General features: G+C 51.6%; 1 protein-coding gene across 1 annotated transcript in view; it reads right to left on the reverse strand.

The window, feature by feature from the left end:
• The window catches only part of LOC119929662 (vascular endothelial growth factor receptor kdr-like), a 222,786-nt gene that overhangs the window by 54,737 nt on the left and 153,969 nt on the right, over positions 1-14,080 (reverse strand). The window contains exon 12 of the mRNA XM_038747850.1: positions 1,341-1,449. Within this exon, the coding sequence (XP_038603778.1) occupies positions 1,341-1,449 (109 nt within the window). The remainder of the gene's footprint in view (positions 1-1,340; positions 1,450-14,080) is intronic.

The raw sequence follows: 14,080 nt of genomic DNA on the forward strand, positions 1-14,080 counted from the left end.
CCTCCTTGCCAGATGAATCTAACCTTTCCTTTTTCTTTTTTTCTTTTTGCAGGGTATTTGTTAAGTGATTACTATGTGCCAGGCACCAAGACACGAGATATTTGGGTTGGACACAGTCCCCGTCCCACATGGGGCTCACAGTCTTCGTTCTTATTTTACAGATGAGGAACGGAGAAGTGGAATGACTAGCCCAAGGTCATGCAGCTGACAAGCGGTGGAGCCAGAATAGGAACCCAGGTCCTCTGACTCCCAAGTCTGTGCTCTTTCTACTAGGCCACACCCTCTCCCACTTACCATCTACTCAGTTTTAACCCACCTCCAGAGCCCTGGTGTGACTCTACCCAGCCTGTCCCCATCTGATCTGATGACCAGACTCCTTGGGCAGGGCAGCACTGCATCAACCCAACTCCCGGACGATGCCAGGGTTGGGAGACGGAGGTTCTACGGAGAGGCGGGAGGCTCTCTATATTGCCGCAGAGCTTGGGACCCGGCCCAGAGGTCTGGTCGGCTGTCCGATTTCTCCAGTCCTGGGATAATCTCTCCCAGGCCCCGTCTCATTCTGCATCCCGAATATTTGTAACTAGCAGGCTGGGGTCAGGGCCCTCTACTTCCCGTGCTCCCTTTCAGACAGAGACACCGTATTTTCCCTCTAGGGCCACTGGATCTCCGGGCGACCTGGGGCCATTTGGGTTCAGGAAGCCTGCGGCCTCTGGATTGTCTCTTGGTGCCCCATCACTGAACCAGATGGAGGGAGGGCACGTGGGGAAGTCGACTGGAAGGGGAGGCAGGATCCAACTGCATTTCCAGGTAGGCGCTTGCTCTTGCCCTGCCCTGGGCTGTCTTTTTTTCTCATTTCCTGTCTCCCGTGCATCCCACCCCGAATGGGCTGAGGTACCCATCTGGGCTCTCTACTTGGCTCACAGGGGGATGGGTGACAACCAATCAATCAATCATACGCCTTGAGCACTGTACTGAGCAGTGTACTAAGGAGAAGCAGCGTGGCTCAGTGGAAAGAGCCCGGGCTTTGGGTCAGAGGTCATGGGTTAAAATCCCGGCTCCGCCAATTGTCAGTTGTGTGACTTTGGGCAAGTAACTTCACTTCTCTGGGCCTCAGTTCCCTCGTCTGTAAAATGGGGATTAAGACTGTGAACCCCCAGTGGGACAACCTGATCACCTTGTAACCTCCCCAGCTCTTAGAACAGTGCTTTGCCCATAGTAAGAGCTTAATAAATGCCATTATTATTATTATTATTATTATTATTATAGATCAGACACAGTCTGGGGAGGCAGATGGCTCCCCCCTCACCTTCTCCCCCTCCCCAACCCTAGCCGGAACTGACCTGAGACGAAGAACTTCATGCCTCTCTCATCGCCGCCGACCTTGTTGGAGGCCACGCAGAAGTACACACCCGATACGTTGCTGGAGGCAATGATCAGAGTACTCAGGGTCTGAGGGATAAGAGGGGAAACCAGAGGCTGAGATTATCCCGCTGGCTTGGTTTCCCTCCCGGTTTTCCTTGGGCCCTGGTGTTGGGGAAGAGGAAAGATCATTGAACTTCACAGAGAACACCATCCCTATCCTGGTTGGAGCCAATGGTTTCCCCCTCCTTCCCTTTCCAACCTGCTCCTGGAACGGATAAAACGTACAGCCAGAGCATGTGTATGTCGGAGGGAGGTAGTGTGGGCACCAACATTCCCATTCCCTTCCCTCCGGGTCTTGATGAAGGCTGGGAATTGGGACTGTTGGGAAGAGCTTCAAAGAGCCCAAATTCGGCCCTCAAGCAGCCTGGCTCAGTGGAAAGAGCCCGGGCTTTGGAGTCAGATGTCATGGGTTCGAATCCCGGCTCCACCAATTGTCAGCTGTGTGACTTTGGGCAAGTCACTTCACTTCCCTGTGCCTCAGTTACCTCATCTGGAAAATGGGGATTAAGCCTGTGAGCCCCCCGTGGGACAACCTGATCACCTTGTTACCTCCCCAGCGCTTAGAACAGTGCTTTGCATATAGTAAGCACTTAATAAATGCCATCATTACTATTATTATCCCTCTCTCCAGGCCCTCTTCTGTGGACTTGGGGGTATGTTTAGCTGGGGCCTTTCCTCTAGTCGATACCCCCATGCTCGGAAACTCATTTTTTACACCTGCAAAGAGCCAAGGGCCCTTCTTCCCCATGGTGCCACCCCGAGTCTGCCCACCCTGCCCGGGACTGGTGGCTACCGATTCATTCATTCATTCATTCAATCGTATTTATTGAGCGCTTACTGTGTGCAGAGCACTGTACTAAGCGCTTGGGAAGTACAAGTCGGCAACAACTAGAGACGGTCCCTACCCAACAATGGGCTCACAGTCTAGAGGGGAGAGACAGACAACAAAACAAAACATGTGGCCAGGTGTCAAGTCATGGCCGACGGGACCAGCCACCTTTCCCTGGGTCACCTGCCTCCCGCTTAATGGGTCCGGTACAGGGGTCACTGAACTCCTCCTGAATTTGGTGATGGACACGTGGTGGTAGGGGAGGGGGTGGCCAAGGTAAGCACACTCTGCTCCTTGGTCCCACCATTTTCTCTGTCCCACCCCTTGCCAACATCCTCAGGCCTGGAAACTCCCTGCCCCTTCATTATCTGGCAGTCCACCACTCTCCTCACCTTCAAAACCCTCCGAAAATCATACCGTGAGAAGCAGCGTGACGTAGTGGGTAGAGCACGCGCCTGGGAATCAGAAGGGCATAGGCTCTAATCCCAGGCTCTGCCACAAGTCTGCCGGGTGACCCTGGGCAAGTCTTTTTACTTCTCTGTGCCTCAGTTACCTCGTGTGTAAAATGGGGATTGAGACTGTGGGCCCTACGTGGGACAGGGACTGGGACTTGACTTTGCTTGAATCAATAATAATGGCATTTATTAAGTGCTTACTATGTGCAAAGCACTGTTCTATTCACCCCAGGGCTTCACACATACCATTATTAGGGTAAGTGCTTAACAAATGCCATTATTATTATTATTTTGCACTGTTCTATTCACCTCTGGGCTTCACACACACCATTATTAGAGTAAGCTCTTAACAAATGCCATTATTATTATTATTTTCTCCATGAGGCCATCCTAGACTAAGCCCTCATTTCCCCTCTCTGCATTGACTATAATAATAATAATAATAATAATAATAATGATGATGATGGTATTTGTTAAGCGCTTACTATGTGCAATGCACTGTTCTAAGTGCTGGGGGGATACAAGGTGATCAGGTTGTCCCACGGATGGCTCACAGTCTTAATCCCCATTTTACAGGTGAGGGAACTGAGGCACAGAGAAGTTGTGACTTGCCCAAAGTCACACTGTTACACTGTTCTAAGTGCTGGGAGGGATACGAGGTTATCAGGTTGTCCCACAGAAGGCTCACAGTCTTAAGCGGGCTCAAGCCCGCAACCTTGGTGTCATCCTCGACTCCGCTCTCTCATTCACCCCTCACATCCAAGCCATCACCAAAACCTGCCGGTCTCAGCTCCGCAATATTGCCAAGATCTGCCCTTTCCTCTCCATCCATACTGCTACCCTGCTCGTTCAAGCTCTCATCCTATCCCATCTGGACTACTGCATCAGCCTTCTCTCTGATCTCCCATCCTCGTGTCTCTCCCCACTTCAAACCATACTTCATGCTGTTGCCCGGATTGTCTTTGTCCAGAAACGCTCTGGGCATGTTACTCCCCTCCTCAAAAATCTCCAGTGGCTACCAATCAATCTGCGCATCAGGCAGAAACTCCTCACCCTGGGCTTCAAGGCTGTCCATCACCTCGCCCCCTCCTACCTCACCTCCCTTCCCTTCACTCCTTTTACAGCCCACCCCGCACCCTCCGCTCCTCCGCTGCTAATCACCTCACCGTACCTCGTTCTCGCCTGTCCCGCCATCGACCCCCGGCCCACGTCATCCCCCGGGCCTGGAATGCCCTCCCTCTGTCCATCCGCCAAGCTAGCTCTCTTCCTCCCTTCAAGGCCCTACTGAGAGCTCACCTCCTCCAGGAGGCCTTCCTAGACTGAGCCCCTTCCTTCCTCTCCCCCTCGTCCCCCTCTCCATCCCCCACTTCTTACCTCCTTCCCTTCCCCACAGCACCTGTATATATGTATATATGTTTGTACATATTTATTACTCTATTTATTTATTTATTTATTTATTTTACTTGTACATATCTATTCTATTTATTTTATTTTATTAGTATGTTTGGTTTTGTTCTCTGTCTCCCCCTTTTAGACTGTGAGCCCACTGTTGGGTAGGGACTGTCTCTATATGTTGCCAACTTGTACTTCCCAAGCACTTAGTACAGTGCTCTGCACACAGTAAGCGCTCAATAAATATGATTGATTGATTGATTGATTAATCCCCATTTTACAGATGAGGGAACTGAGGCACAGAGAAGTTAAGTGACTTGCCCAAAGACACACAGCTGACAAGCGGCAGAGCTGGAATTTGAACCCACGACCTCCGACTCCCGAGCCTGGGCTCTTTCCACCGAGCCATTCACTTGGCTATAAATCCTTAAGAATTTCCATACACACTCCAGCCTCACAGCACTTACGTGCACTTCCTTATACTCTAATATTTCCCTTATCTTTAATCTGTTTTAATGCCTGCATTCCCTGTAGGCTGTAAGATTCTTGTGGGCAGAGATCGCGTCTACACACTCAGCTATCCTGAACTTTCCCAAGCAGTTAACACAATGTTCTGACCCCAGTTAGCACTCAGTAAATGCCACTGATAGATTGCCTGACTCCCAGCCAGGTGCTAGGGCTTGCCTGCAGAATTCATCCATTCATTCAATCACACTTATTGAGCGCTTACTGTGCGCAGAGCACCGTACTAAGCGCTTGGGAAGTACAAGTTGGCAACATACAGAGATGGTCCCTACCCAGGTGGCTCAGGCATTGAGAGACCCTTCACAACAGATCGAAGCACTCTAATTTTTCAAGAGTTTTCACACCAGTTATCAATCAGTGGTATTTATTGACTCCTTACTGTGTGCAAGAGCACTGTACTAAGCACTTGGGAGAGTACAATGCACAGGAGTTGTTAGACATGTCCCCTGCCCACAACGAGCTTACAGTCAGTTCTCTCAATGTGCCTCCCTAACACCCCTGGGAGGAAAGCAAAGTCCAGTTTTATCTTGGTTTTAAAGCACTCAATCAGCTCGTCCCCTCATCAATCGTATTTACTGAGCGCTTACTGTGTGCAGAGCACTGTACTAATCTACCTTGCTGATTTCATACTACAACCCAACCTGCACGCTCCATTCTTCTAACATCAACTTATTCACTGTACCTCGATCTAATCTATCTCGCCGCTAAGCCCTAGCCCGTGTCCTCCCACTGGCCCGGAACTCTCTCCCCCTTCACACTCAAAAGATGACCGCCCTCCCCACCTTTAAAGCCTTATTAAAATCACATCAACTCCAAGCCTTTATTTCCTCTACTCCATCTCCCTTCCGCGTCATCAGTGTATTTGAATACGTTCCGTGTAACACTTGGTATCCACCCCATCTTCAATCCCACAGATCTTACGCATATATCTGTAATTTATTTAAATGTCTGTCTCCTCCTCTAGACTGAGTGCTTTAAAGCCCATGGTAGAGTTTCTGTTTGATGAGGACGAGGATGGGCAACCACTGGAGGTTCTTGAGGAGCGGGGAAACATGGCCTGAATGGTTTTGTAGTAAAATGACCCAGGTAGTAGATGGAAGTCTGGACTGGAGTGGGGAGAGACAAGAGGCGGGGAGGCCAGCAAGGAGGATGATGCAGTAAATGCTTAGATTAACAGGAGCAGTTTGGATGAAGAGGAAAGGGCAGATTTAATGATGGGAAGGTTGAACCAACAGGATTTGGTGACAGCGTGAATATGTGGGCTGAATAAGAGAGATATATCAGGGGTAACACCAAGGTTATGGGCTTCTGAGACAGGGAAGATAGTGGTACTGTCTAGGAAAGTCAATAGGAGGACAGGGTTTAGGTGGGAAGAGAAGAAGTTCTGTTTTGGACATGTTAAGTTCGAGGTATCGTTGGGACATCCAAGTAGCGATGTCCTGAAGGCAGAGGAAAATGCGAGACTGGAATGAGTAACAACACTGATTGAGTCCCATTATACAAATGAGAAGCAGCGTGGCTCAGTGGAAAAAGCCCGGGCTTGGGAGCCAGAGGTCAAGGGTTCAAATCCCGGCTCCGCCACTTGTCAGCTGTGTGACCTTGGGTACGTCACTTAACTCCTCTGAGCCTCAGTTCCCTCTTCTGTAAAATGGGGATTAAGACTGTGAGCCCCACGTGGGACAACCTGATCACCTTGTATCCACCCCCCAGCGCTTAGAACAGTGCTTCGCACGTAGTAAGCGCTTAACAAATGCCATCATTATTATTATTATGAGGAAACTGAGGCCCAGAGCAATGCAGTGGCTTGCCCAAGGCCACACAGTAGGCCAGAGCTGGGACTAGAACTCGTTTCTCCTGACTTCCAGCCCTGTCCTCTTTCCGCTACACTACACATCCCTAGACTTCAGTACTCCGCAAAGCGTACGTGTCTTCTGGCTCCGCTGCCCGGATGCCAGGGGGGGCAACTACCAGAGTCTTCCCTGAGAGAGCTAGGTTGGGGGTGAACCATTAGAGAGAGGAAGGCACTCCAACTCAACCCTCCCCTCATCCCTCTCTGCCAGGGAGGGCGAGAGACGGATGGCAGGACTGACAACCACGGCTCCCCAGGAACAAAGGAGCCACCACCTTCGCCACGGCAAAGACAGCGGCGCTTCCACTCAACTCTGAAAGAGCCGGAATGTCTTCCTAAGCCGCCTCCTTTGGCTGTATCTGGGCAAGGGGCTTTGAAGTGGGCTGTCTGGTGCTATTTTGTAACTGGAGTCCACCCGGAGAGAGACAGACACACGCTCACACCGAGTCAGCACGCTTATCGTCTGTGCGCAGATGATTTTCAGTAGATCTGTGGGGCTTTTCTCAGCTCTGGAGCTTGAGAAAATGGGGGAGGGTACGAACGGGGGGAGGAAGACCCTGAGAAAAGAATGGAGGGGCAGTCTTTGTCACTGTGGACTGCCAAAAGCCAGGTCCCACTGGCTTGGACACAACCAGGGCCGAAGGCCTCTCGTGGGGCTCCTCGCGCTTTGGGTTTCTTATGAATCACAATGGATCTCTTTCTGCCCCACCCCATTCTTGACTTTCCAGGGATTCAGAGGAGCGACAACACCCCAGTAGGATGTAATAATGACGATAATTGTGATATCTGTTAAGCGCTTACAATGCGCCACGCATTGTATTACGCACTGGGATAGCTACAAGATAATCAGGACCCACAAGGGGCTCACAGTCAAAGTAAATAATAATAAATAAATAATAATGGCCTTTTAGACTGTGAGCCCGCTGTTGGGTAGGGACTGTCTCTATATGTTGCCAATTTGTACCTCCCAAGCGCTTAGTACAGTGCTCTGCACATAGTAAGCGCTCAATAAATACGATTGATGATTTATTAAGCGCTTACTAGGTGCAAAGCGCTGTTCTAAGCGCTGGGGGAGATGCAAGGTAATCAGGTTATCCCACGGGGGGCTCACAGTCTTAATCCCCATTTTACAGACGAGGGAACCGAGGCAGAGAGAAGTCAAATGCCTTGCCCAAAGTCACGCAGCTGACAAGTGTGGCGGAGCTGGGATTTGAACCTATGACTTTTGACTCCAAAGCCCGTGCTCTTTGCACTGAGCCACGCCAAGAACAGGTACTGAATCCTCATTTTGCAGATGAGGGAACTGAGGCACAGAGAAATGGCTTACCCAAGGTCACACAGCGGGCAGGTGGTAGAGCCGGAATTTGAAAGCCGCCCTCTTTCCACTAGGCCACGCTACTTTTCAACTTCCCCACGGGGTCCTGGCTTCTTCAGACAGTCGTTCTGTCCGCTGCCTCAGGGCTTGCCTGAGTCAGGGCCTCCCTCCGCCTCCCCTAGGTGGGGGAGACCACCCTGCTCTCTGCTCTGGCCAAGAGGCACAGGTGCCCCCCGACTCTGCATGCCTACCACGCAGCCGGGGCGTCAGAGCGGGCTGGGCCGGGATGGTACGCTCTGTTACCAGCCCAGAAGGTTCAAAAAGCAAATTCGCTCCCAGATGAGCAGCAGAAGTTTCCGCAGAAGTTTGGCGACTGCTGGTCTGGGGCTGGGCCGGTGGGGTCCTTGTTGGGGTGCTGCTTGGATGCAGAAGGCACAGGGCTCCAGTGCCCGGATGCCGGGGGTGGGTTGGGGGGGGAACTACCAGTATTCCCAGAGAGAGGTAGGTTGGGGGTGAACGCAGAGGGTGACCTTTGGGAATTCTGGACCGGAGCAGGAGCGGTGGCCTCAGACCAGATTTATTTCGCTCCCTCTTCCTGCTGTGTCGCTTCCTCATCCCTTGTGGGTCCCATGCGGTCACCCCGCTCCTCCCTCATGTGGGAGGGCCTCCAGTCAGCCAAATCCAGGATCCAGGGCTGGCACCCTGAGGGTCCCGCGGTCACAGGCATCCAGGGGACTCCACGGTCTCCCCTCCCCACCCGGTTCTGCCTCTTTCATTTGGGACCCGCGGAGGGTGGGGTTCCCGAATGGGGTGCTGGGGGCCGGGGGCGATCCCCGGAGATTGGGCAAGGGCATTGGAGATGGCTTACGATCACCTGGGGGAGGCAACGGAGACGTGCCTGTGGGGTCTGTTCGGTAGGCGCCCAGAAACTACCACCTGAGTGAAAACCCCAAACTGGAGCCCAGACCAACCATCCCTTTAGACTTCAAGCTTGTAGTGGGCAGAGAACGTGTCTACCGACTCTGTTATATTGTGATAATAATAATAATGATGGCATTTATTAAGCGTTTACTACGTGCAAAGCACTGTTCTAAGCGTTGGGGAGGTTACAAGGTGATCAGGTTGTCCCACAGGGGGCTCACAGTCTTAATCCCCATTTTCCAGTTGAGGGAACTGAGGCACGGAGAAGTGAAGTGACTTGCCCAAAGTCACACAGCTGTCAATTGGTGGAGCGGGATTTGAACCCATGACCTCTGACTCCAAAGGCCGTGCTGTTTCCACTGAGCCACGCTGCTTCTCCCGAGCGCTTAACACAGTGCTCTGCATATAGTAACCGCTCAATAAATACCATTGATTGATTGATCGATTGATCCTCTGAACAAGGCAACCTGATCGCCTTGTAACCTCCCCAGCGCTAAGAACAGTGCTTTGCACATAGCAAGTGCTTAATAAATGCCATTATTATTATTATTATTGTTATTATTATAAGGAATGGAACCCCCATTCAGTCATTCATTCAATCGCATTTATTGAGCGCTGTGTGCAGAGCACTGTACTAAGCCCTTGGGAAATACAAGTCAGCAACATATAGCAACGGTCCCTACCCAACGACGGGCTCACAGTCTAGAAGGGGGAGACAGACAACAAAACAAAACATGTGGACAGGTGTCAAAACCGTTAGAATAAATAGAATTATAGCTGTATGCACATCATTAATAGAGTAGTAAATATGTGCAAGACCCCCAAACCCATGACAGGATGAGAGAGGGAGGGAGGGAGAGGGAGGGACATAGATTTTAACCCAAAAAGGTCGCTCAAGGGTGGTGAGAATTCCCTTATTTCTCAATAGCAAATATTCCGTATCCGGTCCATTGTGGGGTCACCCCAAAGAAGTTGCCCCCATAGAAAACCCTCCCTAGAAATGCAGCGTGGACTAGGGGAAGGAGCATTGGGAGGACCTTGGTTCTAATCCCGGTTCTGCAATTTGCCCGCTGTGTAACCTATGACGTCACGTCACTGCTCTCCGCCTCAGTTTCCTCACACGCAGAATGGGGATTAAGTGCCTGTTCTCTCTCCCTTAAAAATAATAATGGCATTTATTAAGCACTTACTATGTGCAAAGCACTGTTCTAAGCACTGGGGAGGTTACAAGGCGATCAGGTTGTCCCACGGGGGGCTCACAGCCTTAATCCCCATTTTACAGATGAGGTAACTGAGGGCCAGAGAAGTGAAGCGACTTGCCCAAAGTCACACAGCTGACAAGTGGCGGAGCCGGGATTTGAACCCATGACCACTGATTCCAAAGCCCGTGCTCTTTCCACTGAGCCATGCTGCTTCCCTTAAACTGTGCCCCATGTGAAACAGAGACTGTCCGACCTGATCTACCTTAGAACGCTTAGAATAGTGGAGAAGCAGCGTGGCTCAGTGGAAAGACCCCGGGCTTTGGAGTCAGAGGTCGTGGGTTCGAGTCCTGGCTCCACCACATGCCTGCTGTGTGACCTTGGGCAAGTCACTTCACTTCACGTCTCTGAGCCTCAGTTACCTCATCTGGAAAATGGGGATTAAGACTGTAAGCCCCGCGTGGGACAACCTGATCACCTTGTATCCCCCCAGCGCTTAGAACAGTGCTTTGCACATAGTAAGCGCTTTACAAATGCCATTATTATTATTATTATTATTATTATTATTATTATTAACAGTGTTTTGCACATGTAGATCAGATCGAATCTACCTTAGTGCTTGGCACATAGTAAATGCTCAACAAATATTGTAATTCTTCTTCTTCTTAATAAACTGTAACTTCATTGTGGGCAGGGAATGTGTCTACCAACTCTGTTGTATTCTCCCAAGTGCTTAGTACAGTGCTCTGCACACAGTAACATTTATTATAACAATAATCATGACCATAAATATTACTGTGTTATTATAATAGTAATCACGATAATAACAGCCGCTCTCAGAAACTCTCAGGGTCCCCAGGCAGGAGTCCATGCAGCTATGAGAGAGTGGCCCTCTGGATTAGAGAAGCAGCGTGGCTCAGTGGAAAGAGCCCGGGCTTGGGAGGCAGAGGTCATGGGTTCGAATTCCGCCTCTCCCACATGTCTGCTGTGTGGCCTTGGGCAAGTCACTTCAGTTTTCTGTGCCTCAGTTCCCTCATCTGTAACACGGGGATTAAGACTGTGAGCCCCACAGGGGACAACCTCATCTTCTTGTGTTCCCCCCCAGCGCTTCGAACAGCGCTTTGCACATAGTAAGCGCTTAACAAATACCAACACCATTATTATTATTAACTGTGGCCACAAGGCGATGTGAGAAACTGGAGAGTGCTGTTCATAAATTCCACATGTCAAGCTGGATTATGCTTCCACAGTGATAAAGAGCTACACTCTGTCTCTCACACACACACACACACACTCACGTGTGTGTATATAAATATGCACGCCCACACATCTGAATGAAGAAGGCAGCCAAAGTGCATTCCAGACATAGGCAGTGAGAGTGTCTCGGGACAAGCTATCGGCGCTGAGGTTGCGGAGGGGAGCCGTCCGCAGGGCCGGGGACTGCACAGAGAAGCAGGCTTTTCCGGGCTCTGCCTCTTGGCCATCTCGGCCTCGACGGGGATGAGGGGCCAGCTGGGACCCACGGACCCCGGTCAGGGCTGGCGGGCAGCTGAGGGGAAGGAGCCATTCTCCTCCGCAACAGTTGCAGCCCAGCTTCTGGGGGCGGAGGAGGACTGGGAGGAGGAGGAAGAGGAGGCAAGGAGGTGATCTGGAGGGGTCCCTGACAATTTGAGGCTCGTCCTACTGTCCGGCCGTCCACTAGCCCGCGCCCGCTGCCGAAACGGGGCGGACAGAGGAAGCCCTGGAGTCTGTCGCTAGAAGTTGCAAGCCTCGAAAGACAGTGGGGAAGAGCAGATGATTAGATAGGAGGGCTGTGGGGCAGGAAAGTAGCCTCTGTGCGGTCAGTCTTTACGGCCCACTGGGCGGGGAGGGAGCTCCAGAGGTCACCAAGCCCTGACCTCTAGGCCCACCAGGGTCCGTCACGCTCAATACGGCAAGTCTTTCATCGTCATCATCATCAGTCGTATTTATTGAGCGCTCACTGTGTGCAGAGCACTGGACTAAGTCTTTCGCCTCTGAGCCTTCTCAGGGAAGCCACGGTGCCCCTTTGCAGAACCACACAGGCAGAACTAACATCTGCTTGTTTGACTGCATGAGACCAGCTGGGGTTACTTCTTGATAGGCAGGTGACCGATGGGTTTCCTGAACTAGTTTTACTCAGGAGAAGACAACTGGTCTTCTAATACAAGGGAAGGGATAATGATGATGAAGATGGCCATCATTTGCCCATCAGCCCATGTGACAGGCAACAATGACAAAGCCCCGATGGAAATCAGGGTTCTATGGATGGAAGATCGAGAGCAAGGCCCCTGTACTTGGTTGGGTCAACGATCTAGCCAACTCGTGACAGAAGCATCAGGGCACTTAAAACATAATAATTATGACGGCATTTGTTAAGCGCTTACTATGTGCAAAGCACTGTTCTAAGCGCTGGGGAGGTTACAAGGTGATCAGGTTGTCCCACGGGGGGCTCACAGTCTTCATCCCCATTTTCCAGATGAGGTCACTGAGGCCCAGAGAAGTGACTTGCCCAAAGTCACACGGCTGACAATTGGCGGAGCTGGAATTTGAACCCATGACCTCCAACTCCAGAGCCCGTGCTCTTTCCACGGAGCCCCGCTGCTTCTCTCGTGTGCTCATTACCCTCTTATGACAGGGGATGGACCACCCAACCCCCTTCACTCTCTCCTCTCCATCTTTGACTCTCCCTCCAGTGACTCAGAATGAACGGTCCAACTTCCCTCCCTCTCCCCTCTCCATCCCGGACTCTCCCTCCTGTGACCCAGCACAGACAATCCAACCCTCCTCACTTTCCCTCCGCATCCCTGACACTCCCTCCAGTGACCCAGCATCCCTCCCCACTCTCCCTTCTCCAGCCCTGGCGGAGAAACTGCAGCCCGTGGGGCTGAAACCCGTGACTACAGTCCCCCAGCAAGCCAGAGACCAGGGTCAAGATCTAGAACGCCGGTGTCCCCGGCACCCTTCCTTCCCCACTCCACGTCCCTACAGACTTCTACTAACCTCCGCCCAAAAGGGAGGCCTCGAGATTTGCATCTTGCCACTCTGCTCTCCAGAATCCACATACAACTGGCGCGTTCACCATCATTTTGGGAAGCTGTTTTGCCATATTTTACAACACTTGCATGATGTGATATTTTAACACCCTCAAGCCTACTGCCAGCTAACCAGCTCTCGACTCTTCCTCCTCCTCCTTTTCAAAAATCCTGGGGCTTAATGATGTGGGAGGGGAGCTCTCCCCAGCTTCAAAGCCCTTCTGTAATCCTCCTTCCTCCAGGAGGCTTTCCAGGATTGTTTTCATCTCCCCAGGTTCTATTCTTCCAACTACTTCCCCGGCATTTAGGCTTTCACAACACCCATAGCTGTTCAGGATCAACTTTCACACTCCATTACTTAAGCCCTTGCTCTCCTCCTTCCTCCTCTCTTACTTTATTTCATGTCAGTCCCTCCGATAGACTGCAAGCTCCTCAACGGCAGGGATCCTGCCTCCAAATTCCACTGTACGCTCCAAATGCTGTCGATGAATGCTGTCAATGGATTGACGGATTGACTGGGCCTTGGGGAGGATAAGTGCGATACCGCCATTCCGCTTGGCTGGTGGCAGGACACATCCTCTCCGAGACCTGGGGCTGTCCACTGGGGCCCAAGATAGGCCTCCAACTGCGGTGTCTCTCACAGGCGCGTGACTTAAGACCCGGACGGGCCTCTTCCGTGGGGCGGAAGACCGGGGCAGAGAAGACCAAAGTGCGGGCAGCTCCTTGAGGGGTGGGACTGGGCATTTCCTTTCATTACACTCCCTGAGCACCTCTAGATGCAGTAGGTGCGCCATAAAAAACTCATGAATGAAAAAATGACCCAGTTCTAGAATAGCTCTCCACTGCCCAGGGGGCTGCCTTGGACCCCAGGATGGAAAGATATGGTTCCTGCCCTCTAGGACCCTTCTATCCAAGCGTCCCCCAAATCCCTGCTCAAGTTCTCTGACTGCTTTCTCTCCTGCCACAGGACTGACACAGGCAGGGCCTCCTTGTCCCCTGAACGGTGGCAATAAAAGACTACCTAGGGGAACTGTCTCCATGTTTTGTTTGGTTGTCTGTCTCCCCCTTCTAGACTGTGAGCCCGTTGTTGGGTAGGGACCGTCTCTTTGTGGTGCCGACC

Source organism: Tachyglossus aculeatus, chromosome 6 (genome assembly GCF_015852505.1).
Source record: "Tachyglossus aculeatus isolate mTacAcu1 chromosome 6, mTacAcu1.pri, whole genome shotgun sequence".
NCBI classification, from domain to species: Eukaryota; Metazoa; Chordata; class Mammalia; order Monotremata; family Tachyglossidae; genus Tachyglossus; species Tachyglossus aculeatus.